Source organism: Dendropsophus ebraccatus, chromosome 8 (genome assembly GCF_027789765.1).
Source record: "Dendropsophus ebraccatus isolate aDenEbr1 chromosome 8, aDenEbr1.pat, whole genome shotgun sequence".
NCBI classification, from domain to species: Eukaryota; Metazoa; Chordata; class Amphibia; order Anura; family Hylidae; genus Dendropsophus; species Dendropsophus ebraccatus.
This window is the reverse complement of record NC_091461.1, coordinates 39278146-39305302: the sequence shown is the minus strand read 5'-3', so window position 1 is coordinate 39305302 and position 27157 is coordinate 39278146. Positions and strand designations below refer to the sequence as shown.

Below are 27157 nucleotides of genomic sequence, written 5' to 3'. Positions count from 1 at the left end.
ACCAGGGACATGACTGGGGGGGTAACTAGCCTACCAGGGACATGACTTGGGGTTGTAACTAGCCTACCAGGGACATGACTTGGGGTTAACTACAATAGCAGGGACACTAGGGGAACAATACTTTGCCTTGCCCCGGGTGCTGCAAACCCACGCTACTAACTGCCGCGCACAGTATGCGGCCCTCGAATGATTTTGTTAATGCCCGACTGGCCCTCGACATGAAAAAGGTTCCCCCACCCCTGATCTAGACACACAATACATTTTTTTTTCTTTAAGCACTCTGCAAAACTCACTAAATATACACACCTTGCTTCATCATATAGCTGACACTGCTGCAATGGGCAGGATTAAGGGATACCTGTCACAAATAAATCTCCCTGCAGTTGAACCAGGAGATTGCATTGCTATGAATATGTCCAGTGCCGGATGAAGTCTGTGCAAGAGCCCTATTCTTATGAAATAGTGCTCAGGCACGGAACATATCCACAGCAAATATCATCCTCCAGCATCAGCATGCCAATTTGCATGGAGATTTCTTCATGACAAGTACCATTTAGGTACTGAGCCAGAGGGAGCGCCCTTTAGGGAGAAAATATGACCCACTGAGGGTACTTTAGAATCACAAAAAATATATATATATATATATATATATATATAAATATCTGCAATGTGTTACTGTAGTTATCACTTAAATATCATACTAGTCCTTGTGTAATATCACCCTAGAAAACCTACTCCAAACCTGAGAATACATCGTACCTGTAACCAAGGACCATGTGCTGCATAAGGATGCTCTTCTGTAGCAAAGGCTCCTTCTACGCCCGTTGACACAAAAGTGATTGCTGTGTCTCCCGTAATACTTTTATATGTAAAGTGCCGTCCATGTAACAGTCTACCCCTGGGTTAAGGAGAAGAAAAAAAAAAGAAAGATATGTTAAATGGTAAAAGCTAGTTTATCTTTGTGGAAAATAATATCCATTTTAAAAGCATGCACGGTCTCTTCATTACTCGCATCCTGACTAGTGATGTCACGATACCAGAATTTTGAGTTCGATACCAATACTCGATTTTTTAGTTCGATACCTCGAAAAAAAAATACAACCCCCCCCCTTATAAGATCAGCACCCTCCGCTCCTGACATCCTCGGTGCTGCTGTGACCTCCCCATAGATCAGCACCCTCCTCTCCTGACATCCTCTGTGCTTCTGAGACCTCCCCTATAGATCAGCACACTCCTCTCCTGACATCCTCTGTGCTGCTGTGACCTCCCCTATAGATCAGCACCCTCCTCTCCTGACATCCTCTGTGCTGCTGGGATGCTGTGACCTCGTCTAAGATCAGCCCCCTCCTCTCCTGACATCCTCTGTGCTGCTGTGACCTCCCCTATAAGATCAGCACCCTCCTCTCCTGACATCCTCTGTGCTGCTGTGACCTCCCCTATGGATCAGCACACTCCTCTCCTGACATCCTCTGTGCTGCTGGGACCTCCCTTATCGATCAGCACACTCCTCTCCTGACATCCTCTGTGCTGCTGTGACCTCCCCTATGGATCAGCACCCTCCTCTCCTGACATCCTCTGTGCTGCTGGGACCTGATACATACACTGGCAATGGAGGCTCTGGACTACCATCTCAAAAAATACAGTAATTACGATGAAAATTTTCAAGAATTTACTAAATGTGTGGCGTGGTACCTTATGACTCATAACTATTTTTTGTGCTGTGATTCATATTATCTACAATTGGCAGGAGTTTGCATGGGGGCGAAACACTCGCCATCCATGGCAAATTTAGCCATGGCATATTGGGAGGAAAAGTATGTGTATACGCATGACAACCCATATTTACAGTACATACAGTGGTATGGCAGGTACATAGATGACCTGCTCATGGTCTGGAGCGGTCCTGTACCTGCCATACCACTGTTCATAAATTATGCCAACTCCAACCCATGGAACTTAAAATTCACCTTTATGTATAGCCAAGATAAAATTGTATTCTTGGATCTGGAGTTGACAGGTATACAAAATAAAATAGTTGTGACGAGAACCCATAGAAAACCAATTTCAGGAAATGTTACACTCCACGCTAAGAGCTGCCATCCGACACATACTGTCAAATCTATCCCAGTTGGGGAGCTGACACGCATGAGACGTAATTGCAGCACTGTGGAGGCATTTACCCAAGAGTGTAATATCAGTCAGGAGAGACTCCGTAATCGGGGCTACCCGACATGGATGTTAAAAAGAGCCCTAAGAAGGGTGGAGCATAAAGATAGGGTCAATCTCATCAATCCAACTAAAATCAAAGAAAAAACTGAAAATAAGCCAGTGTTTGTAACCAAATTTAGTCCTCAGTTTAATAACATCAAACAAATTATTACAAGAAATGTAAATATCTTACGAGGGGACCCCATGCTGAATGAAATCCTAAAAGAAGGGTGTACCGTAGTTTCAAAACGAGCACAAACCTTAGGGGATATCTTATCCCCATCGGTTCCTAGACCCAACACATCAGTGAGAACATGGCTATCCTGTAAAGGATATTATAGATGCGGGAACTGTAGCATATGCAAATATGCGAACCAGAACAAATATTTTACGGATAATAAAAATGCTAACAAGCATGAAATCAAAACCTTTCTAAATTGCAAAAGCTCTTTTGTGGTGTACACCATAAGCTGTGCGGCATGCCATGTACAGTACGTGGGGTGCACCACGAGACAGCTACGAACTCGTGTCCTGGAACATATCTATGATGCGGGACATAGTAACTCACGCAATCTCTCTGGGGCATCACGACATTTTGCCGAGGCCCATGAGGGTAAGGTAGATAATTTAAAAGTCATGGCCATAGAACAAGTCCAGCGTCCATGGAGGGGTGGGGACAGAAGGGTTAAACTGCAGGAAAGAGAAGCTTTCTGGATGTACCATTTGGAAACATGTACCCCCAATGGGTTAAATCAGCGCCGTGAGCTGCATCTTTATTACTGAAACTCTACAAACTCCTAAAATACTTATGTACAGTCTTCTGAGTGACCTTATACAGCAATGTTTTTAATGTATTTGTAACTGGTTACATTGAATGCTTATTAAGAATATTTTGATTGTCAACACGTGAGCCATTTCCCCACCTGGGGGGATGGGCTACGTGTATATATGTGTGCACCATGTTACCCATTATTTGTCGTGATCAAGGGCGCGCATGCGCCAGAAACGCGTTGATGTTCTGTGAGAAGTGATCGATGTGTCCATGTTCTTATGGGTCTGTCTAATAAATACGTCTGATGTTTTCACCTGCACACGCTGGTCCACGAATCTTTCTTGGAATTGCTGCTGGGACCTCCCTTATCGATCAGCACACTCCTCTCCTGACATCCTCTGTGCTGCTGTGTCCTCCCCTATAAGATCAGCCCCCTCCTCTCCTGACATCCTCTGTGCTGCTGCGACCTCCCTATAAGATCAGCCCCCACCTCTCCTGACATTCTCTTTGCTGCTGTGACGCTGTGACCTCCCCTATAAGATCAGCCCCCTCCTCTCCTGACATCCTCTGTGCTGCTGTGACCTACCCTATCGATCAGCCCCCTCCTCTCCTGACATCCTCTGTGCTGCCGTGTCCTCCCCTATAAGATCAGCCCCCTCCTCTCCTGACATCCTCTGTCCTGCTGTGACCTCCCTATAAGATCAGCCCTCTCCTCTCCTGACATCATCTGTGCTGCTGTGACCTCCCTATAAGATCAGCACCCTCCTCTCCTGACATTCTCTGTGCTGCTGTGACCTCCCCTATAAGATCAGCACCCTCCTCTCCTGACATCCTCTGTGAAGCAAGGGACCAAACATTGTGTTTATTGGGGACAGCATGGGGGGGGGGGGGCAGTAGTGGATTATAATGTGGGCGGATTGACGGGGTTGGTCCAGGTTGGGTGAACAGCCCGGGGGGCACACTAGAGGGCAGGGATGTGGGAGGCACACTAGAGGGCAGGGATGTGGGGGGCACACTAGAGGGCAGAGATGTTTGCAATGTCTGCACACATCCCCTGCTCTCACTTACTGTGGTACCTGTGGACACTCAAAGCATGAGGCTTATCAAAGCAGAGGGGAGGGGGGATTTGTAAAGGGAGTTTAAGGTGGAACAGACAGCCTGAACCTCGGCCACCAGGAAGATTAACCTTTGTTGCTGGCCAAGATTCTGGCTGTCTGTTCCACCTTAAATAAGCTCCCTTCCCCTCAGCTCCAGGAAGCTCCCAGCTGTCAGGCCTCCGTTCCTCCTGCATGCTCATGTGTGCACACTCAGGCCGGTCAGGCAGCCACCGAGAGTGTGCATACATGAATATGCATAGGAACAGCTCCGCGGATGGCATCAGAGCCTCACCAACCTCACACTGAGAAGCACAGCCCTAGACGCAGCTCCTCACACCGGCTGCATGACAAGGGGGACAGGAGGCTGAGGTGTGACAGGCTGCGGGTCATTAGCAGCGGGGGTCTGTTACACATAGTAGCCGACCCCACTGCTTCTGGAGAGGCTCAGGATGCTTCAGATGCCGCTGTCAGTTGTGACAGCGGCATCTGCACAGTTATATAGCCGGCACTAGCGATCGCTGTGTGCGGCTATAACTTATCCCTGCAGTGAGCGGAGGAAGGGGCGGGCGGAGGAGGAAGTGACGCCAGGGGGCAGCACTCAGAGAACGTGGCCGGCGCTCTGCTAGCCGCCGGCTGTGTTCTCTGCTCTAAACTTTATGTTAAGCTGCGTCATTAGGCAGCTTAATATAAAGTATCGATACCAGGAAATCCTGGTACCGAATTGTTTTTTTGCCCGAAATATCGATAGTAGTATCGATATTTCGGTGCATCGTGCATCCCTAATCCTGACGCTTCAATTCATTTTTTTAAATTCTGCTTTTGGACATTAAAATATATTGTTGGTGTTTAGTGTCACAAATCTGAGTTTCCCCTCCTGGAGACTAACAATTCACTCCATACACCTCATTACCTTTGCTGTCTCATTTCCAAAGTTCTGAGCCTGCTGTTTTCTGCTGAGAAAAACAGAAAACCGTGTGAGAGCTGGTCACTCCATCTTCCCCCTCCCTTCCTAGATGGCTCATGGAAACAGTGTCCCTGGTCAGCTGTTTCTGGACTCTGTAAGCCCAGGAGGGTTAATCACAATAAGGTCATAAGTAACAACCTCAGATTAACTCTCCTGCATTACACAGAGCAGAAACAGCTGACCAGGGACAATGTTTACATGAGCCACCTCTGAAGGGAGAGAAAGATGAAGTGAACAGCTCAAACAGAGTTTTCTGTGTCTTCAGCAGAAAGTAGCAGGCTCAGAACTGGGGGAAGAAGAAAGCAAAGGTAAAAAAGTATGTAATGAATTGTTTATCTCCAGGAAGGGGGTATTTTACCCAAGTGGAATACACCTTTAAGGTGGGTTCACACGTACCGCATCCACAGCGGATTTTACGCTGCGGATACCTTCCCTGTCACTTGTATGATTACATACTCACAGGGGTTTGTCATCCCGCTGCGAGAATGTAAATGCCGGCCCCCTTAATCCGCCGTCGCCTAGAACATGCTTTAGCTAGTCCGTGATGCGACTGCATCTGAGGCTCCCGGCTCCCGTAGGTCCCGCTAAGCCAATTAGTGCACAGCCCCGCTGCAGTCACCGATTGGCTAGGCGGGACCTCCAGGAGCCTCAGATGCAGCCGGAGCATGGATCAGGTAAAGTATGTTCCGAGCGGCGGCGGGTTAAGGAGGGGCGGTTTTTACATACTCACAGCGGGATGACAGGGAAGGTATCCGCAGCGGACTTCGCTGTGAACCAACAGTGAAATCCACTGCGGATACGCTACGTGTGAACCCACCCTTACGCTAGTATGTCTTCTATCTGCCATCACGTAAGCAAATAACCAGACTGGGACCCGGAAATAAAATACATGGGACAATTAAATATCACCTTAAACACAGAGGAATAAGGGCCCCGGACTCCTGATTAAACTTGAGATGGACGCTTTCCAGTTGACGTGTGCGGATCAGTTCATGAGGGATGATGGCTGAGGAGGTTTCACTTTCCAGGCTGCCTTTTCGGCTCCTTGGAAAACATAAATAACCAATGAATGGCAATACAAAAACAAAAAAAAAAACACTATTAGGACATCATTAGCCCTTTTTAACATTCTTGTTTCAACATTCTGTGTAAATTAATTCCTTATTCTCTCCCTCTAGAAGGTGAAAGCTTTGTTTCTGATAGAGAGCTCCAAATACCATGTACAGACAAAAGAGGAAATTCTGCCACCACCAGAGGGAGCTTACTCCCTCACAACGTTGTTATGAAGTTGAGAGCATACACAACATGCAATAAGCTCCATCTTGTGGTGGAAAACACTGATAATTTATACCTCTGTTCAGGAAGATTGTTTTTTTTATTTCCACTTCTTCCGAAAAGCCACGATAATAGGTAGATACCTGCCAAGTGTCACTTTTCAACTACATCTGTGCCACTTACTTTTACAGGTCTGCCTGCGGATGTAGAAACAGGGAGGAGGTAATTTAAGTTAAGGGACCTAAGAGGTTAAAGTTAGGGCAGAGATTCTCTAAGCCCCAGCCATGGGGCACGGGGCTGCAAGTTTAAAAGTTGTTTTTCAGGACAATAACTGCATCACCTGCTGAACAGACCCCAGGACAGATCTTGGATTAAAAGCAGCTATCCGAAGGGGTCGGATTGTGGGTACAGAGTCACTTTAACCCCTAGATGACCCTGGGCGTACCCATACGTCCAGGGCCGCCTACAGGTGTTTAGAGCGTGTCCCGGGTGCCGCATGAAGCCTGGGACCGCGGCTATTAGCGGGTACAGTCCGATCGCCATGCCTGCTAATTAAGTAATCAGATGCAGCTGTCAAGTTGACAGCTGCATCTGATTACTTGTATGCAGCAATCCCTGGTGTCTATTAGGCTGGACATGTCGTGGGGACATAGGGAAGGGTAAGTATAGCTTCTTTATTATGCTCCACCACCCCCGTCCACCCAGTTTTTTTTTTTGTATAAGCCTACCGAGGTTCTCCTACCAAATAAGAATTTCTGGATGTGCCCCTCTGTAGCCATTAGGGCCATTGTTTATGGAAAAGTTGTGCCCCCCCCACACACACACACATACATATATAATATGCCATCACATTATAACATGGGAAACATCACTTTCATGTACATTGATGTCTACTTACGGCGCTCGGTCATGGTTCAAGCCATTATGTCTCTGTGAACTTATTGGAGGTAGGATAGGTTTACTGTTAATTTCTAGGCCTCTTCGCAAAGCTTCTCTGATCTGTTCCGTATCTGAAATAAAACACAAGCAAAGATATATAGGAAGGCTGAAGAAAGGACTTAAAACCCCTGCCAATCAGCTTAGGGCACATTGCAGCGCCTGGCTATAAACACAGTGAACGGAGCTGGAAGGCATGGCCCCCAGACACTAACGTCCGGGGCTCAGCCCCTGATCACATCTAAGGAAGCCAGGCTGCAGTAACACCTTTAATGTACAATAAGAGAAATATGTTCTAATTATAACCATTCTACAAATGCTCTTTCTCTCCACACAAACCTTTGCCTGACAATTTCCGTGGTTGGGTTCCTATACAAATACTTCTGCTGTCATCCTCGTCCTCTGGCGGGCGACTTAAATCATCCCAAGCACACTTGGCGCTGACACCGCTGAGGTTAGAGCCTTCTGTCTCAATTCCTTTATCAACTCTGTCCTGCTTAAAGATGAATATGACCAAACCACACCTTTGTAAGAATATCCAATGAAGCAAGCTCAGCTATATCATAAGAATAAAACACACTGACAGACATTAAAGGGGTTTTCTGGTCAAACAGTAGCTGAGCTGCAGTAACCAGGCCCAGCCACTACGCAGTGAAAGATAATATTAAGCCACGTTCAAACACAGTTTCTTAGAACGAACAGAGAAAAATAATGAAAATATTTGTACAGTTTCTGTGTCTTTAACCAATTTCTGGTTTTGGTTGAATACAGACTTAACTGCTATGTGTCAACCTCAATAACCTCAGCCCAGTACGCCCTTTAAATACAAGTGTGTGCTCTCATACACTTTTTTGTAATATGACATTGTTACAAGTAATGGAGATGAATGTTGCTTAATAGCAAGAGCGCCTTTCATCAGCTAATGCCTATACTTGATTTCAATCGGCCCACTTCTATAGTTGTGTTACAAGTATGTCGCTGCTAGGCAGCAGTATGCCAACACTGAAACCCATCACCGTTGCCCAGCTCACCAGTTATTTCATTGTGTAATATGTTGAATGTACTAGACCTGTAAGGTATTGCCAATACCCACCATTCAGTGTGGGATGTGGTACAGTAGAAAAGATAACAGGTTTGTATGTTTTTCTACTGATTCATACCCTATCCCACATGTGGTGACCCCCCCCCCCCCCACCTAGAGTCTCCCAATATGGCCCTTTTCACATACAACTATTATATGCACACTATTGTGTCTGTATTATGATCTCAAGTCCTGACTGCACTGATAGATGTCAGTGTAGGTTATCAGACCCACGGTCAGACTGGGACTTGTGGCTGTAAATACAGAAATGTAATATGCTTGTGTGAACCCCAAATTCCCAAGCAAGTCCCTGCTTTTGACCTGTAAATCTGAGATTATTCATATACATCATGTCCTTTTAATCTAGCAATTTGACCCCCATAACGACGTGCAGTACATTTTGCAAAACATGTTTTCTATGGGTATAATATGATGCATAAGGCCCATTGTGGGTCTCATCAGGTAGACATACTTGCAAATGGGGATCAATCTCAAAAATGGTCTCTCCTCTTCGCATATCTGTGATCAACCAAGGCCCTCCAGCTCTAAAAAGATAAATATTTTTTATCATTACCACCCAGTAAGCAGAAGAATTAACACATTGCTTCCGTACAAGAACAGGTCAATGAACTGCAGAAAGTATATAGAGATATAAGTCCTCGTCCGCTCCATGCAGGAAAACCAAAATGTATTAAACTAAAAGCAGAACAGGCAATACTTACACTGGCACAGTGCGGAGGAGTTCTAGTATGCCTTGTCCATTCCACTGCTGAGCCGCATGGAGCTCCTCAGTGCAAACACCAACTATCTAACAAAGAAACCAAAGTACATGTTATCACATTATAAAAGCATCCACGGGATATAGAGTTCTTCCAGAAACAGCGCCTCTCCACTCCTCAGTTTAGGTGTGAATTTTGCAGCTCAGTTGCACTGAAGTGAATGGAGCTGAACTGTAATACCACACACAACCTGAAGACAGGGGTGGTGCTATTTTTGCAAGAAAGTAGCTTTGTCTTTTTCTAATCCTGGATAACCCTGGAGTCATATCACTATGCTAAAACTGCAACACGCCTCAAATAATCATCATATATCTGCTCTGTTTTGGTTTGTGTGTGTGGGGGGGGGAGTGACACTTTAGCATTCACTCTCAGTTATTCTATTCAGTCCAGCAGCCAGTCCACCAGGATGGAATCTAATCAATATGCCATCAATACTTATTGTGCGAAAAATCAATGTCAAGCTCACCTGTAAGAAGGACACAATGCCAAATGGGGTCTGCACCGGGCGCATCTGAGGGTCTTCAGTCAGAAGCATGTGCTGAATTCGAGACTCGCTATTGTCCAGTGGACTGTGCCATGAGACATGATCCCCACTGCAGAAGGTGTTTTCTAAAGAGACAAGGAATACAATCTATGTACAGGTAATGCAGTATACCAGGCCCTGGTGCAGTCAAAATTAATTTATGTTTGCAGGGGTAAAAAAAAAAAATTACTATACCTCCCATTGATCTACAAAACATGAGATGCAATATAGGCATATTAAAAAGGGGAAATTATTTTTTTTTAAATAAACTGATGCCAGAAAGTGCAAGAGATTTGTAATTTACTTCGGTCTTCCAGTACTTATCAGCCGCTGTATGTGCTGTATGAAGTGGTGTATTCTCTCCAGTCTCCAAAGGTTTTCTATAAGGATTTTCTACTGCTTTGGACAGTTCCTGTCCCGACAAGAGGCAGCAGAGAGCACCGTGAAAGACTGGAAAGAATACACAACTTCCTGCAGGACACACAGCAGCTGATAAGTACTGGAAGACTGGCCGAATTATAAATCTCTGGCACTTTCTAAAAATAGTGGATTTTACAGATTCTTTTTCCCACTGAAGTACCCCTTTAAGGCAGCTAATATGTAAAACAGTAACTGGTTGTATCAGTGGTGTAAGCCTCTACTTGTGTGTGTGACTGGGTAGAGTATAAAAAGTCAAAAGGTAATAGAACAACTTTTGGGTCATTGTACATTTTACCTAGAAAACCTACGCTTGACTGCATACTGAACGCAAACCAACTTCAAAAACTTCACACAACCATCCTCAGGGCGTGTTTACACTGCACATCTGCCATAGAAAACTTCTTACGCAAATCTGCTGAAAACCTCAGAGGCAAATCCACACCAAGCTCTATGGATTTCATTTTACTCCAGCAGCAATTCTTCCTTGCTGGATCCACTTGTAGCTTTTGGCTCATAAAATGTGATTTCGGCCTCAGAGACTGAGAACAGCCAGCTTTGGAATAGGAGGCGGCCCAGAGAGGTTGTCATCGTGATATATCCCCTTTAAATCTATTATAGCAAACAATAGAGCCTAGGACTGGGATTAGGTTGGCAATATACCACAGTATTGACATACAATAAAACCTACTGTTAGAAGCATGAGTCATGGCTATGGACAGACAGAGATAAAAACCATCCGAAATTCACAACTGGCCTGAGACCAAAATGGTCACTAGGCTTCTTCTTAACAAAGGCGCAAAGACAGCGTCTCCAGCATAGTTATAGGGGCTCCAAATAAAAACATGTCACCCAGAAACACTGGCATCAAAATGGAATTTTTTAGAAAAAGATCAAACGTGTCCTGATGGCAGAAACATAGAAACATAGAAGATTGTCAGCAGAAAAAGACCACTGGGTCCATCTAGTCTGCCCTTTCAGTATTGTCTTTCTTATTATCTTAGGATAGAAGTATGTTTATCCCAGGCGTGTTTAAATTCTGTTATTGTGGATTTACCAACCACCTCTGCTGGAAATTTGTTCCAGGTATCTACTACTCTTTCAGTAAAATAAGATTTTCTCACGTTGCTTTTGATCTTTCCCCCAACTAACCTCTCACTGTGTCCTCTTGTTCTTGAGCTTAGTTTTTTTACTAAAAACACTCCCCTCTTGAACCTTATTTAGTCCCTTAACATACAGTACTTAAAGGTTTCAATCATGTCCCCCCCTGTGGGAAACTGCGGGAAAGATCAGGTACATTGGCTGTAACTCCTGAAATAGATCGGCCAATGACATGAGTGACTGCACTTTATTCTTTTCTCGCACTATATTAAACCAACATGCCTATTGGTGATGTCAGGAGAGAGCGAATCAGGGAAAACAGAGTATTACATAGCAGTTATTCATATAAATGACCATCATTGTAGGACACTGCGTGCTAGACCCTCTCTTATGACATCTATATGACACATGGGAGAGTAAATAATACATACCGAAAAACAGTCCAGATAGCAAAGAAAAATAAGAAGATATATATACACACACACACACACTGCATTCCCTATATGATTGCTTATTGCAAACATGTAAAATTTGTGGATACAATAAAGAAGTATATAATACATTGGGTTAGCCCTATAAAAACACTGGTGTATATATGTGTGTGCCACATGGAGCATTGCTGATTATTAATATTAGGACTAGTACAACATATACCATTAAAAAAAATACAAATAGATGACAATTTTAACAAAAATAAAAAATATTAAAACTTTACTAGTTGGAGGTAAAAAGGAAAAGACTTCGGATATCCTCCAAGCTTAGCAGGAGCTTAATGCTCCAGGAATCATCTTCCCTAGTTCCCAGTCACAGTTTTCACAAACCATTAGGAAACAAAGAGCTGAATGAGGCGGCTTATGTACCAAATGTGAAGGAATATGTCACTCATTCAGCATCCATTACAAATGGAAAATGACTCGAGAAAAATGCACATTGTGGCGTAACCTGCTTGGAATCCATGAATGCGTCTAAAGTGCTGGAGTCCAGCCCAGAAGAGACATTACCGAGGACATTAGGATGCACAGAGACCAGTCCAGGCTTTGTGTGTGTGGGTAACCAGGCAATAAGAGCCGCCATAGACATAAATTTGCTCGGCCTAGCTTTCTGGGTACACTGTGCTTTCTGATCCTGATAGCCAGAGAAAATTTTATAACCCTCAAGGGAATCACGTCCCAAAATTACCACTGGGTTGATGACCAGAATGGACGGCCGTCAGTTCTGGTCATTAGCACGACATGCAGCAGTGACACAGATGCAAAAAAGCAGCCTATATTACACCTATTTAACATGGTTTAGGAGAGAGTTCAGAAATTTTAATGGAACCTGTCTTGAGGCAGGTAGAAGACACCTGGGACCACCCTGATGACTCAAAATGAGGGTTATAATCTAATCCTCAGACGAGGTAGATCGACTGCAAATGACTGTGTTACAATAGTGTGGAAGGTGAGAATAGGCTGTTTATTATTTTCTCTACAACCCCAGCAAAATATGAGAAAAAATGCCCACAGTACCCCTTGAAGCCTAATAAGTGTCCTCCTTATCACAGACTAGATAACCATGAGCTGTGACACCAGTATATAGATAGCCAGGATCTATCACCATTCACAACAGCTAAAAATAAGAGCTCAGCCTCTATTTTGTAGATAGACCTCTACACAGGTAACAGAGCATGCCTAGATAATTCTCTAATAGAAACAAATAGGGTCCCTTTCAGTCTTCTGAGCCTATGGTGATGGGCTTCTCTAAGAGATCACTAAATGCTGTCACAGAGCATGCCTAGATAATTCTCCCATAGAAACAAATCAGGTCCCTTTCAGTCTTTTGAGCCTATGGTGATGGGCTTCTCTAAAGGTTCACTAAATGCTGTGAAAACCTACTTAAAACAAAATGTCTGCTGCTATAACGTACAAAAAAAAAAAAAAAAAAAAAGGAAAAAAAAATTAAGTTAAAAAAAGGGATCAGATTTTAATAGTCCTTTGGATTCATTTACATTACAAAGGGTAAAATCAGAAAACCCAGCTGTCAAACACGTAGACACCACAGTGAATTTTTCCATGCTGTAAAGTCACACCATGTGTGAATCTACCCTACAGCAATGATGTAAAAGTCATGTCAAAGGGTGAGCAGAAACCTTTTCCACCTTCTTTTAAATCTCTATTTGTTCAACTATACTCTACATTATACAGCAAAGGACAGAATGATATTTACCAGACTGGAAAACATATCTTGCCAGCCCCTGCATCAATTCTGCCGGCCATGTCGGAGGAGCAGATTCCTCCGGTTCTCTCTTTAGCCTAAAGGAAAGCTCAAAGCCAAAACCACTCGGTCCATCAGCTCCCGTGTATCTGAGAAAGAAAACACAAATTAGATTATAAGACTGTAGCAATAGGAACCTTAGAGGGTTATCTGGGACTCTTATTTTCGAAGAAAAAGGCGTTCAGTGTGTAAATACAGAGCCCGTACATGGAGCCTTCCAGCCTCGCTGCCTGTGCAATGAACAGGTGTTCTGTATACTGCAGCACAGACAGTGGGGAGGGGGCACCCATGTTCCTGTTTAATTTCTTATGCCAGTGTCTATAAACATGTCTGAGACATGATATATAATACAAAGATTATATAGCTTCAGCTGCAGTTTGTTTAAGGGAGGGTGGTCTAGAATTAGAGCCTTTTGTTCTCACTGGTGTCTGGTATTACACAGCATTGGCTTTACCAGTACATCATAGAGTCAGTAGATATGCAGGATAGTGTTAAGGGTGGTCACTCGTATACTCTGGTGTCTGTAGCCGGCTTAATTCTCACAGGTTCTGGATCAGTGAAGCTCATGGTATAAAATATTCCACTTCTAGATAACATCCCACATGCAGTCACTAAGGACTTCTACATAGAAATATCAAGCAGGCTTTCAGCATGACAATGTTATGTTTGGGAGGGGGGTGAAGTGCATTCGTGATTTGTTATCCTCCCAGATTAGAGCGTGTGGTTGAATAGAAGCCATTCCCACTCTGTTGGTGGCCCGGGCCCTCCTGCCTTATTGATGGTGTTAACTAGCTCAAACAAATCACAATCTGAAACCAAATACACTGTAGGAAAAGGTTTCCATATGTTCGGCATTTCTTCAGGGGAGGTCTACCTCCAGCACACAGGGAGACTCGGATAAAGCAGGGGGTCTATTGATGTAATACCCCGCACCACGGCCAACCTGCACCTGGTGACGGCCTCATCCCAACGTCTAAACATTTACTTACAATCCGTGATCAAGTAGATCTGGGAGCAGATTACTAAGCATGTCAGGGCAGATGAAGCAGGGGGTTTATACTTGCAGTAAAGACTAACAGGCTGAGCCCACCATTTGCTTCCCATATACAATTGGGATATTGATAACCCAATTATGGAAACCATATAGGTGATAATGGTATCTTTTATATCAGCCCTCTGGTGGCATCTGTTATAACTTATGTCTAATGTAGCAGACATTTCTCATACCTCAAACCCTGTCAGTAATCATTTATAGTATCCACGTAGCGGCTGCGATCATTTACATAAATAAAACAAACGTATCGGTATAGTCACACGTAATGGAGCCATTGTAGATTTTATGTGGTTTTCAATTATTTATTTTTATTGCTTTCCACATGTGAACATAGCCTCAAAGTCCTTACAGGTTTTCTACCTGGTGTTCATCTGCTGCAGACAATTCTAACTTTGCTATTAGGGTGCGTTCACACATACATAATCCCTTTAAGGGTGCATTCAGGATCCACAGCAGATTTGATGGTGCGAATCCTGTACGCACCCTGAATAGGATTATCCAGAATTATAAAAACACATGGTTTTTTTTCCCAGAAACAGCACCACTCTTCTGCTTAGTTTGTGGTATTGCCGCTCTATTCCACTTAAGTGAATGAAAGATCACTTTCAATATAACACACGACCTGAGGTCAGGTGTGGGGCTGTTTTAGGAAGGATGTTTTTCCAATCTTGGATAACTACTTTAAGAGTAGTTGCTAACAATTTAAATTTTCAAATCAACTGGTGCCAGAGATTTGATATTTACTTGTAATAAAAATGTCAAGTTTTCCAGTACTTATCAGCTGCTTTATGTCCTGCAGGGAGTGGTATTTTTCCAGTCTGGAGATAAGGAGAGGTTTCCTATGGGGATTTGCTACTGCTCTGGACAGTTCCTGACACAGACAGAGGTGTCAGCAGAGAACAGTGTTTCAGACTGGAAAAAGTACACCACTTCCTGCAGGACATACAGCAGCTGATAAGTACTGAAAGACCTGAGATTTTTTTAATAGAAGTAAATTAAAAGTCTCTGGCACCAGTTGATTTGAAAGAAAAAAATAATTTTGGCGAACAACCCCTTTAAAAGGAAAGGAAATATGCAAAAGAACACTGCAGAGACACTGTCTCTGCAGTGTTCTTTCGCATATTTGATTTCCCAGAGGGCAATGTTCTAGAATACACTGACGTTGAGACACGTGATGGTGTCTCTGCGGTGTTTTGGTTGATCTCCCTGAGGTCAACTAGCGTCCTTTTGCAAACACTTCCTAATGAACCAGATGCTGGATCACAAGAAGCGTGGATGGTAAGTATACACTGCTGCCTGTGATCTGGAAACTGACAGCACAGATCTATACATATCTGTGCCATCAGCTTTCAGGGCTGCACAAATGCTACATTAATTGTTTGTGCAGCCCGGGCACTTGATTTCTTATGCTGTGTAAGGGCCAGTTCACATGGAGCAAAAGTGGCTGAATTCTTTGCCACCGAATCCTGCCTGCTACATGTCAATTCTCTGAGCGGAGAGCCACGGAGAGCAGAGGCGTGTGAGCCCTCCCATAGAGAAACAGTGTCACAGTGAAGCAGGCGGAATTCCGCCACTTTTACTCCATGTGAACTGGCCCTAAAGGCTCTGCTCCTTTGCGCCCACTGCAGCTCAAAAATCCCCTTGTCTAAAAGGACCCTTCCCTCCCCCTGTTGTTCCTGGGACCACAGATTGGATGAGTGGGAAGGTGCTTGGTTGACACAGACAGAAGGAAGTTCAGCAGAGCAGGTTATTAACAGAGAGATAGTGGCAGTGGGCCAAATATAGTTTTTTTTCTTCCTTTTTTAACCGTGATCTGGGCACTGATAGTAAGAAATATATATTTCTCCAGAATAAATCTTTAAATTGATGTAACCAGTGATCTGCAGTATACGGCTCTCCAACAGTTCCAAAGATACAGCTGCCATGATGGGAGTTTTCGTTTTACAACAGCCGGAGCGCTGCAAGTTTGGAAACACTGGACACTGATTAAAAAAAAAAAAAACATTTAATAAAACTGGATAACCCCTTTAAATATGATGAAAATGTTAATACAGCTTGAGCTCTATCAGGGGTATCGCTGTAGCACCTGCACCATGACACCTGGAGGTGCAGCAAAAGGCTTGTGCAAATGAACTGAAGTTTTCCAATGATTTACGGCAGTGCTTCTCAATTCCAGTCTTTAGGCCTCACCAACAGGTCATGTTTTGGGGATTTCATTAGTATTTCACATATGATATAATTATACTCAGTGCATCAGGTAGTATTACATGTATCACATTTTTTTATTATAGGAAAGTCGCTTCATGTGACTCATGACACAGACCACGCAACATAAGGCATAATCCCGCACCAGCCTGAGGCAGACTTCATAGGGATTTCTAAGCAAAACAAACTGACCCTTTGTTTTCAGGGTGTATGGAGGAGTAAAGTGCGGCAAATGATGCTCTCATTTCCGTTTTTTTGTCATTTGGCCATCAGCAGCAAGGAAATTCTCATGTATATTTTATCACATCCACACAGGGGACACCTGAAGGGTTGACCTCCCCCGTCTTTCGCTTTGTGTACAGTCTGACAGCAGAGAAGTGCCAGGTTTCCTGGAGAGCGCGATATACACTGAGCAGCATATTACTTGTATGACCTCAAGCTGTTCACAATGGCTCTGGAGAAGACAACCCCCCACATACAACTCCCCTTGAGCCTCACACAATATACACATCTTGGCAGAGGCTCAGCAGCAACTTCTGGAACGGCTGGACAGTTTGCCAATACTAAAACGACATCTGCAGGGATCCTGGACGCCATGTCCGATAAATAGGGAGTGGGTGCAAAAATCAAGCAAGGCTTTCTGACTACCATTCATGTAAAAGGAGTTCTGTAGTTTTGGCAATTTGCCATCTCTTGTAGCTTTACCAATTGATAGCCACGGCTTGGGCCCACACAGGGGTTATGATGCTCCTCGCCTGCACCAGCCATGCTGATCATCCCCTCTTTCCTTAGCGTTACAATTTTAATGGGTTAAAGGGTTATCTAGGATAAGTTTAACAGGACTGCTTTCCTCCAGCTACAGAGCCACTCTTGTCTTTAGTTTTTGTTTGGTATTGAGTATATTGAGTGGAACCAGGGTGGGGAGCTGTTTTTTGTAAGATACCAGATATGTTTAAAGTTTGATATTAATAAAGAGATGGAAGTGCTCACTGCTAGCCTGAGGCAGGGAACATACTACAATGGATCACAACCTAGTCTGCTCCTTAAAGGGAATCTGTCAGCTGTAATTCACATTCCAAACTGCTGACACTCTTAGATGCTGTTAGGTCAAGGACACACATGGTACCTTTCATATATCCAGCTGTAATTCTAAAAACGCAGAAAAAAAAAATGTCATTGACCTAACAGCTATCTATTGTATCTATAGTACATTACTATGCTTGTGACCTTAACTCAAGAGGTGGGTTCCTTCACAGTTTTGTTTCCCAAAACTACATCAAAGCCTTAACACAACAAGACTATCATCTATTGCCTAATACAGAGGTCTCTAACCCATGGCTCTCCAAATGTTGCCAGACTACAACTACCAACATGCCCATGCAGCTGGGAGTTGTAGTTTTGCAACAGCGGCATGAAGCTGGAGGACCACAGTTTGAAAACCAATGGTTTGCTGAATATTCCTTTTACTCGGGCTGGATCATACAGTGCAGGTTTTTTGGGTCAAAGGCAGGAGTTAACACAAGTGAATAATTATTATTATTATAAATGATATGACCAAGGTTGGTCTGTTCTGTGCATGACTGCACACCTATTGGGGGGGGGGGGGGGGAGATAATAACAGTTATGCATTTAAGGAGAAGTCCAGCGAAAATGTTTATTAGGGTATTGTATTGTCCCCCAAAAGTTATACAATTAACCAATATACACTTATTACGGGAAATACTTATAAAGTGCTTTTTTCCCTACACTTACTACTGCATCAAGGCTTCACTTTCTGGATAACATGGTGATGTTACGACCCGACTCCCAGAGCTGTGTGAGCTGTGGCTGCTGGAGAGGATGATGGCAGGGGGACACTAAGGGACACAGGGCACTGGAGGGACACTGAGCATCCCTCTGCCATCATCCTCTCCAGCAGCCACAGCCCGCACAGCTCTGGGAGTCGGGTCATGACATCACCATGTTATCTAGGAAGTGAAGCCTTGATGCAGTAGTAAGTGCAGGGAAAAAAGCACTTTATAAGTATTTCCCGTAATAAGTGTATACTGGTGATTTGTATAACTTTGGGGAGGAAAATACAATACTTTAATAAAAATTTTCACTGGACTTTAATCTCAGAAAACATAGCAAGAATATAATAAATGTAAAGATTATATAATATTATCAGAAAATACTTCAACAGTGAAACCCCCTTCACACTTTAGAATAATTATCTTATCAGGACCCATAAGATTTTTCCCAAAGGGTGTCCAGAAATTATAGGACATGTCCTACATTGTCCAGAATTCTGCCATGGAACCCTATGAAGGTATGCAGAATTCCAGACAGCTCCAGATACGCATCTGGAAATTGTCCGGAATTCCGGATTCATTGCTTGGCAGCCCGGGCCAGTGCCACTAACTCTTTAAATGTAGGTTTCTAATCAGAAGCACAAACAGTTAAATGTGGTGCTATGTTTGATAGGGCCAGGAGCCACTGGCTCCTGATCCTGTCAATTACTCTTCCAGCAAAAGACAGCATTATGTTTTCAGCCACAAGAGGCCGCTCTCCCCTCCCTAGCATTGCTGGGCATGAGTGACATCTCTCGTGTGCTTGCAAGGCCCAAAGACAGAGGGAGAAGCCGGAGTATGCTTTTTGTCTTTTTATCTCCTCCGTTTTTATGGTCAGGATCCTAATCATATAAACAGCCATGGAGGCGTGAAGGGAGCCTAAACCTAGAATAAAGAAAGCCCAGTAACCACATTCCCATGTAACTTACTCATGTACTCTGTTGTCTCCATACAAATCACTCAGCCCAAAACTGACATAATGCCAGTGCTCGGATACGTTCAGTGCTGGGTTGCCCAGATTACGATACATGCTCACATAGTCCAGGGGATCAGGTCCACCCAACCTGCAAGAGGAACAAATAGGTCACAACAACATTCCCTGAAATGAGAAACAAGAGCATTTTTCCCCTATAAATGTTGTGTGTGTGTGTGTGTATATATATGTATATATTTTTATATATATATATATATATATATATATATATATATATATATATATATATATATATATTAGGGCTGGGCGATATTGGCCTAAATCAATATCGCGGTTTATCGCACATGTAGCCGCGGTAACGATAATTGAACGATAATTATGACACACCCCTTTTTTGCAAACCACACCCACTTGCCGTGCCAAACTGGCGATATTTTGATTCAAAAAAGTAAAATAGAACTCACTGAGCAGCAACCCATGGTTAGTCTATTATCATTATTATTATTTGTCATTATTAGGGGGTCTCAGCAGAGACCTGGACATGTGTATATACAGGTATACAGCCTCTACAGGGTATACACAGGTCACAGAGGGATAGGTGTGTATGACTATATGGGGGGGATGGATTGGGGTGTATTACTATACAGGAGGTTGGGATCGGGTTACAGGACTATACAGGCAGCACATAGGGATAGGGGGCGGATAGGGGTGTATGACTAAACAGGGAGGGCGGATAGGGGTGCATGACTATACGGGGGGGGGCGGATAGGGGTGTGTGACTATACAGGGTGGGGCGGATAGGGGTGTGTGACTATACAGGGTGGGGCGGATAGGGGTGTGTGACTATACAGGGTGGGGCGGATAGGGGTGGGTGACTATACAGGGAGGGCGGATAGGGGTGGGTGACTATACAGGGAGGGCGGATAGGGGTGTGTGACTATACAGGGTGGGGCGGATAGGGGTGTGTGACTATACAGGGTGGGGCGGATAGGGGTGGGTGACTATACAGGGAGGGCGGATAGGGGTGGGTGACTATACAGGGAGGGCGGATAGGGGTGGGTGACTATACAGGGAGGGCGGATAGGGGTGTGTGACTATACAGGGAGCGTGGATAGGGGTGTGTGACTATACGGGGGGGGGCGGACAGGGGTGTATGACTATACAGGGGGGGGGCAGATAGGGGCATATGACTATACATAGGGGGCGGATAGGGGCGTATGACTATACGGGGGGAGGACAGGGGTGTATGATTATAAGAGGGGGGCGGACTGGGGCAGCTGGGGGTGACTGAAGGGGGTCTGGGGCAGGCAGGGGGTGACTGGGGGTGACACGGGGACTGGGGGTGACACGGGGGGACTGGGGCAGCTGGGGGGGACACTGGGGGACTGGGGCAGCTGGGGGGACACGGGGGACTGGGGCAGACACAGGGGGACTGGGGCAGCTGGGGGACACACAGGGGGACTGGGGCATCTGGGGGGGACACAGGGGGACTGGGGCAGACACCAGGGGACTGGGGAAGCTGGGGGGGGGGACACAGGGGGAATGGGGCGACTGGGGAAGACACAGGGGGACTGGAGCAGACACCAGGGGGACTGGGGCAGCTGGGGGGGGGGGGGGGACACAGGGGGACTGGAGCAAACACCAGGGGACGACACAGGGGGACTGGGGGAGACACAGGGGGACTGGGGGGGACTGGAGCAGACACCAGGGGGACTGGGGCAGCGGGGGGGGGGGGGGGGACAAAGGGGGTCTGGGGCAGCTGGGGGGACACGGGGGGGACTGGGGCAGCTGGGGGGGGGACATGGGGGGACATGGGGCAGACACGGGGGGACTGGGGCAGACACAGGGGGAATGGGGCAGCTGGGGGGGACGACACAGGGGGAATGGGGCAGCTGGGGAGGACACAGGGGGACTGGGGCGGACACCAGGGGACTGGAGCAGCTGGGGGGGACACAGGGGGACTGGAGCAGCTGGGGGGGACACAGGGGGACTGGAGCAGACACCAGGGGACTGGAGCAGCTGGGGGGGACACAGGGGGACTGGAGCAGCTGGGGGGGGGACACAGGGGGACTGGAGCAGCTGGGGGGGGGACACAGGGGGACTGGGGCAGCTGGGGGAGGCACAGGGGGATTGGGGCAGCTGGGGAGGACACAGGGGGACTGGGGCGGACACCAGGGGACTGGAGCAGCTGGGGGGGGGGGGACACAGGGGGACTGGGGAAGCTGGGGGGGGGGACACAGGGGGACTGGGGCAGACACCAGGGGACTGGGGAAGCTGGGGGGGGGGACACAGGGGGACTGGGGCAGACACCAGGGGACTGGGGAAGCTGGGGGGGATGCAGGGGGACTGGAGCAGCTGGGGGGGACACAGGGGGACTGGAGCAGCTGGGGGGGGGGGGCACAGGGGGACTGGAGCAGACACCAGGGGACTGGGGCTGCTGGGGGGGGACACAGAGGGACTGGAGCAGCTGGGGGGGACGCAGGGGGACTGGAGCATCTGGGGGGGACACAGGGGGACTGGAGCAGCTGGGGGGGACACAGGGGGACTGGGGCACGGGGGACTGGAGCAGACACCAGGGGACTGGGGAAGCTGGGGGGGACGCAGGGGGACTGGAGCAGCTGGGGGGGGGACACAGGGGGACTGGAGCAGACACCAGGGGACTGGGGCTGCTGGGGGGGGGACACAGAGGGACTGGAGCAGCTGGGAGGGACGCAGGGGGACTGGAGCATCTGGGGGGGATTGGAGCAGCTGGGGGGGGACACAGGGGGACTGGATCAGACCCCAGGGGACTGGGGCTGCTGGGGGGGGGGAACACAGAGGGACTGGAGCAGCTGGGGGGGACACAGGGGGACTGGAGCAGCTGGGGGGACACAGGGGGACTGGAACAGCTGGGGGGGACACAGGGGGACTGGAGCAGCTGGGGGGGGACACAGGGGGACTGGGGCAGCTGGGGGGGGACACAGGGGGACTGGGGCAGCTGGGGGAGGGACACAGGGGGACTGGGGCAGCTGGGGGAGGACACAGGGGGACAGGGGCAGACACCAGGGGACTGGGGAAGCTGGGGGGGGGGACACAGGGGGACTGGAGCAGCTGGGGGGGACACAGGGGGACTTTGCCCTCCTCTTATTCAGGCACACAGGTTCCCCTCCCGGCCACACATGCAGGTCCCGGTCTCTGGAGGATGCTGCAGAGACTCTAATGGTGATAGCGTCACTGCCATTACTGAAGCTGTACAGCGGGATCGGGGGATGCAGATCCCGCTGTTCAGCTCCAGGACCCGCAGGACGCTATCACCATTACAGTCTCTGCAGCCTCCTCCAGAGACCGGGACCTGCATGTGTGGCCGGGGCGATGGGACGCGATATGTACAGCTGGTCAGCCGCGGCTGTTAGGCGGAATGCCCGACCGACCTGCACCTCACTTCCCGGCACAAGTCCCGTCCGAGCGGGGCGGGGAGGGCAATGCTGTGTGTGCAGGGACGCCGGACGGGACCGGACTTGACGGGTGGGCACATGGACGGACAGGTGCGCGGGACGGGGCCTGGACGGGTGGGGAGGGAAGTGGTGAGGGTGCTCGGACGGGCGGGGGGCGCTTGGCTGCGGGGGGCGGGCGGCTTTGTCACCTGGACCCTGCTGCTCCTCCACCTCCTGCTCTGATACCGGCGTCCCTGCACAAGTTATTGTGCTGTGTGTGCAGTGACGCCGGCATGTCCGAGCTGGAGGAGCAGCAGAAAAAATACAAAAATACCGCAGATACCGTCCTGGCTAAGTTGAGGTCGGTTAACCGACGCCAGTGACGGTATCGGTATTTTTGCGGTATACCGCCCAGCCCTAATTATATATATATATATATATATATATATATATATATATATATATATATATATATATATATATATATATATAAAATTTATCTATCTCAGTACCCATATTATTTTTACTGGATGCAACAACATGAAATCACCTTTGTTGGGGCTGGGGCCTGTAGCGAGATGTTGCCTAGTAAACTAAGTACTTGACCACAGCAGGTTCTACAGCACTTATACCCCATTATGTATAATTACACCTCTTATTAATCAATGCAAATATATGACTGCACTAATATGCAAACAAAGAGCTAAACAACCCCCGGTAACTACTGTCGTCATAACATGGACTGCGATTATTGCACAAGACAGAAAGATTTCAGGCTTGTGGTCACATCTGAAGTAATAGTAACATAAGAGGCCCTGTATATAGTCCTGTGCTTGCCATAAAATGTGCAATGTTTTATAAGATTCGAGTAGGATTACATACGTTTATAGGAGAACAAGTGGAGAAGTTACTGAGTGGTTGCAGCTTCTGATGTCTATGGAAACTCACTGCACACAAGATTCACTGTCACCATCTCTCCACTCTGGGAATAATAGAGTCACTATAAAACATCATCTACTGCAACATAGGGTCCTATTACACGGAGCGATTTTTAACGACTAACTAAACAATCGCAAACGAGATTGTTTGACGTTAAACTGAAATCGTTCACCATATTACACAGAACGATAATCGTTAGATACGATTGTTATTGCGACCATTAAGGGTCCATTTACACAGAAAGATTATCTGACAGATTATCTGCCAAAGATTTGAAGCCAAAGCCAGGAACAGACTATTAACAGAGATCAGGTCATAAAGGAAAGCCTGAGATTTCTCCTATTTTCAAATCCATTCCTGGCTTTGGCTTCAAATCTTTGGCAGATAATCTTTCTGTGTAAATGGACCCTTATTCCTTCTGATCTCAGGAAAACAATGAACAATGTGCAATTACACTGAACGATTAGTGAAAAAATGCAGAACTTGAGCAAACGAACGTAGAATTACAGCGAACGACTAGCAATAATTTTAGGTTCAGGTCTAAATCAATGACATAAGAACGATTTTTCGATCGTTTCCTGCAATTACACAGAACGATTATCGTTTAAACTCAAACGATATAACAATTTTTCACACAATAGCACATACTATAGCCATAGCTTTGGGGGTACTTTCTTATAATTCATTCGGCTCTAATGTAGGAAACTTGGCCATCCGCTGTAGATATTTCAGGATATAAAATAACCCCCCCACACACACACACACACACACACACACATTGCTATGCAAATGCTACCTGTAAGGCTGCACTGTGAGAACACAGCTATGCAGTCTAGTGATGTAAGAGAACCTCTGCTGGCTCTGTATATCTGATCATGAGGACCCCCAATGTGGATCACACTTTATCATGATTAAAAGGGACATCCGGACTGTAAAAACTGACCACCAGGAGTCAACGTTCAGGTCACTTTTTACAGTCTGGACAACCCCTTTAAATGCAAATGTGTTGATGGTGGTCTCTGTTGTCAATGCAGACTATTGCTCCCCATTATTAAAGGGGTAGTTCAGCAAAAAAAAAAAAAAAAAATCTTTCAAATCAACTGGTGCCAGAAATTTATAATATACCTATTACAAAAAAAAATTTCCAGGCTTCCAGTACTTATCAGCTGCAGTATGTCCTGCAGGAAACGGTGTATTCCTTCCAATCTGGAGAGCAGGGGAGGTTTTCTATGGGGATTTGCTGCTGCTCTGGACAGTTCCTAACACAGACAGAAGTGGCAGCAGAGAGCACTGTGTCAGACTGGCAGGGCATACAGCAGCTGATAAGTACTGGAAGACTGGAGATTTTTTTTTTTTTATAGAAGTAAATTACAAATCTCTTGCACCAGTTGATTTGAAAGAACATTTTTTTTGTGAACTGCCCCTTTAAGCAGGAGAGGCTGCATACAGTGTTACTCAATTAGGATTACATACAGGAAGTCCAAAAATCTCCCTCCCCCCTGGTGACTACTTTATCCCCCACATCTCCAGAGTAGACAGTGCTGGGACACATTTATATGCACCCGTGTGGATTACATCGCGGCTCCAGGAAACAACCTGTACTTTTGCTTTATTGTTCCTTTAAGCAAGAACTAAATTGCCGAGGGCCAAGTCATCTACAGTAGCAGTAAGGAGGCTCACATTACACCTGATTGACTATGTGTAAGAAGTATCCTGGGGCAAGACTCTCAACAGGAATCTCAGACACCATGAGGACAGAAGCCATGTGCGGTGGGAAATCAATCAGTCGCTCACTCAGTGTTGTGTATGGTATATACAATGAGTAATGTGTATACAGTGACTGGCCCGACAAGTCATCCTGTACATTAGAGGTCACTTAGGTGATGCCCAGTGACCTCCTTGGTTACATCTAGGGTCTGGAGCAATCATTCCCAGTGAATGGTCCTCTAGCTGTTGAAAAACTACAACTCCCAACATGCCAACGTTTATGATTTATAATGGTCAGGGCATGCTGAGAGCTGTAGTACTGCAATTGCTGGCATGGAACAAGTTAGAGATCTGGAGACCCATCAATGGTTGGATCAGGGGCCCCGAGCACACATCCCCCCCACAACCAATGGCCACCAGATGTACTATTGCAATAGCTGCTGGGGTTCACATGTTATAAGTCTACAGCGGTGACCTCTAAGTTGTAGTTCTGCAGTCGCTGGATTAGAGGTCACTGTTATAGTGGCAACTTCCAATTACAACTCCCATAGGTCAGAGCCGTAGGTCAGAGCATGCTGGGAGTTGTAGTTCTGAATCAGCTTGAGCACCTCAAGTAATAAGTCTACTGTGATGTCTAGACAAGTGGTAGGGAACCTTGGCTCTCCAGCTGTTGCAAAACTACAACTCCCATCATGCCTGGACAGCCGAAGGCTGTCCAGGCATGATGGGAGTTGTAGTTTTGCAACAGCTGGAGAGCCAAGGTTCCCTACCCCTGGTCTAGAACTTGTGTCTATCAAGACTACAACTCCCAGCATACCTTGCAGCAGCCCCAGCTGTAACAGCTCACTGTACGGCCCCCACAAGTATCAGGACTCCTCACACAGCCAGCACTCACCAGTACTTGACGATGGCGGTGACCTGCAGGGGATTGGGCTGCTCCGGGTACAGCCGCCGGCACTCTCCATAGATAGCATGAAGTCCCGGAGGGAAGAGGGTCGGGAAGGGCTGGGTCGTGGGTCCGCCGCTAGGCCGCATCTCATCCATCCCCTCCAGACACTCAGCAGCGGTAACTAACGCACTATCCCAGTCACAGGAGGCGAGCGCTGCGAGGAGTAGTCCTGTGTGAACGGCGCCGTCCCGCACACTGAGAGCCGCCCGAGCTTCCCCCTGTCCCAGCAGCCCCTGGGAGAAGTCTCTAGAGAAGCGCCCCACAGCTTGTTGCTGAAGAGCGGACGGTGGTCCCTTACTGAGAAACTATTCCCATTGGTTGAGCAGTCAGCCAATAAGGAACGTCGTAAGGTTGGGCCCCGACACTTTTCTTACACCTCATTGGTTGACATCGCAGCCAATGGTAGCGCAGATCACGTTTACGTTGATGTCGCCGGTAGTAGACTGCAGCCATGTTGTTGGTTAGAAAATGAGCCCTCGCTTGTTAGCTTGTTAGTTAAAATGTCAGACATCTTTCACACAGTGTATGCTTAGGCTCAAAATTATGGAAGGAAAACAAGTTTCACTGTCTAGTTACTGCTTTATGGAGCATTTAAAATTTTCTATTTTGGAACATATATTTGGCGTATTATGGACGTCATCCATTGTCTATAATATAATTCAGGGATGTGCTAATTGTCACGTGCGAAAAAATGCACCAATAACGACCGAATAGTGTTAAG

At 46.5% G+C, this 27157-nt stretch overlaps 1 protein-coding gene across 3 annotated transcripts in view; it reads right to left on the bottom strand.

The window, feature by feature from the left end:
- Window positions 1–26732, bottom strand: part of SUFU (SUFU negative regulator of hedgehog signaling) — a 36212-nt gene extending 9480 nt beyond the window's left edge. Inside the window, exons 1-10 of one of the 3 annotated variants that reach the window (XM_069979043.1) lie at window positions 26383–26732; window positions 19424–19558; window positions 13359–13495; window positions 9579–9721; window positions 9056–9141; window positions 8806–8878; window positions 7592–7748; window positions 7215–7326; window positions 5951–6085; window positions 760–898 (exon numbers count right to left, since the gene is read on the bottom strand). In XM_069979043.1, the coding sequence (XP_069835144.1) occupies window positions 760–898; window positions 5951–6085; window positions 7215–7326; window positions 7592–7748; window positions 8806–8878; window positions 9056–9141; window positions 9579–9721; window positions 13359–13495; window positions 19424–19558; window positions 26383–26531 (1266 nt within the window). In that variant the 5' untranslated portion in view covers window positions 26532–26732. Of the gene's footprint in view, window positions 1–759; window positions 899–5950; window positions 6086–7214; window positions 7327–7591; window positions 7749–8805; window positions 8879–9055; window positions 9142–9578; window positions 9722–13358; window positions 13496–19423; window positions 19559–23723; window positions 23799–26382 lie in introns of those variants that run through there. The other 2 variants (XM_069979044.1, XM_069979045.1) reach the window with 2 other exon arrangements.
- Window positions 26733–27157: the final 425 nt, after the last annotated feature.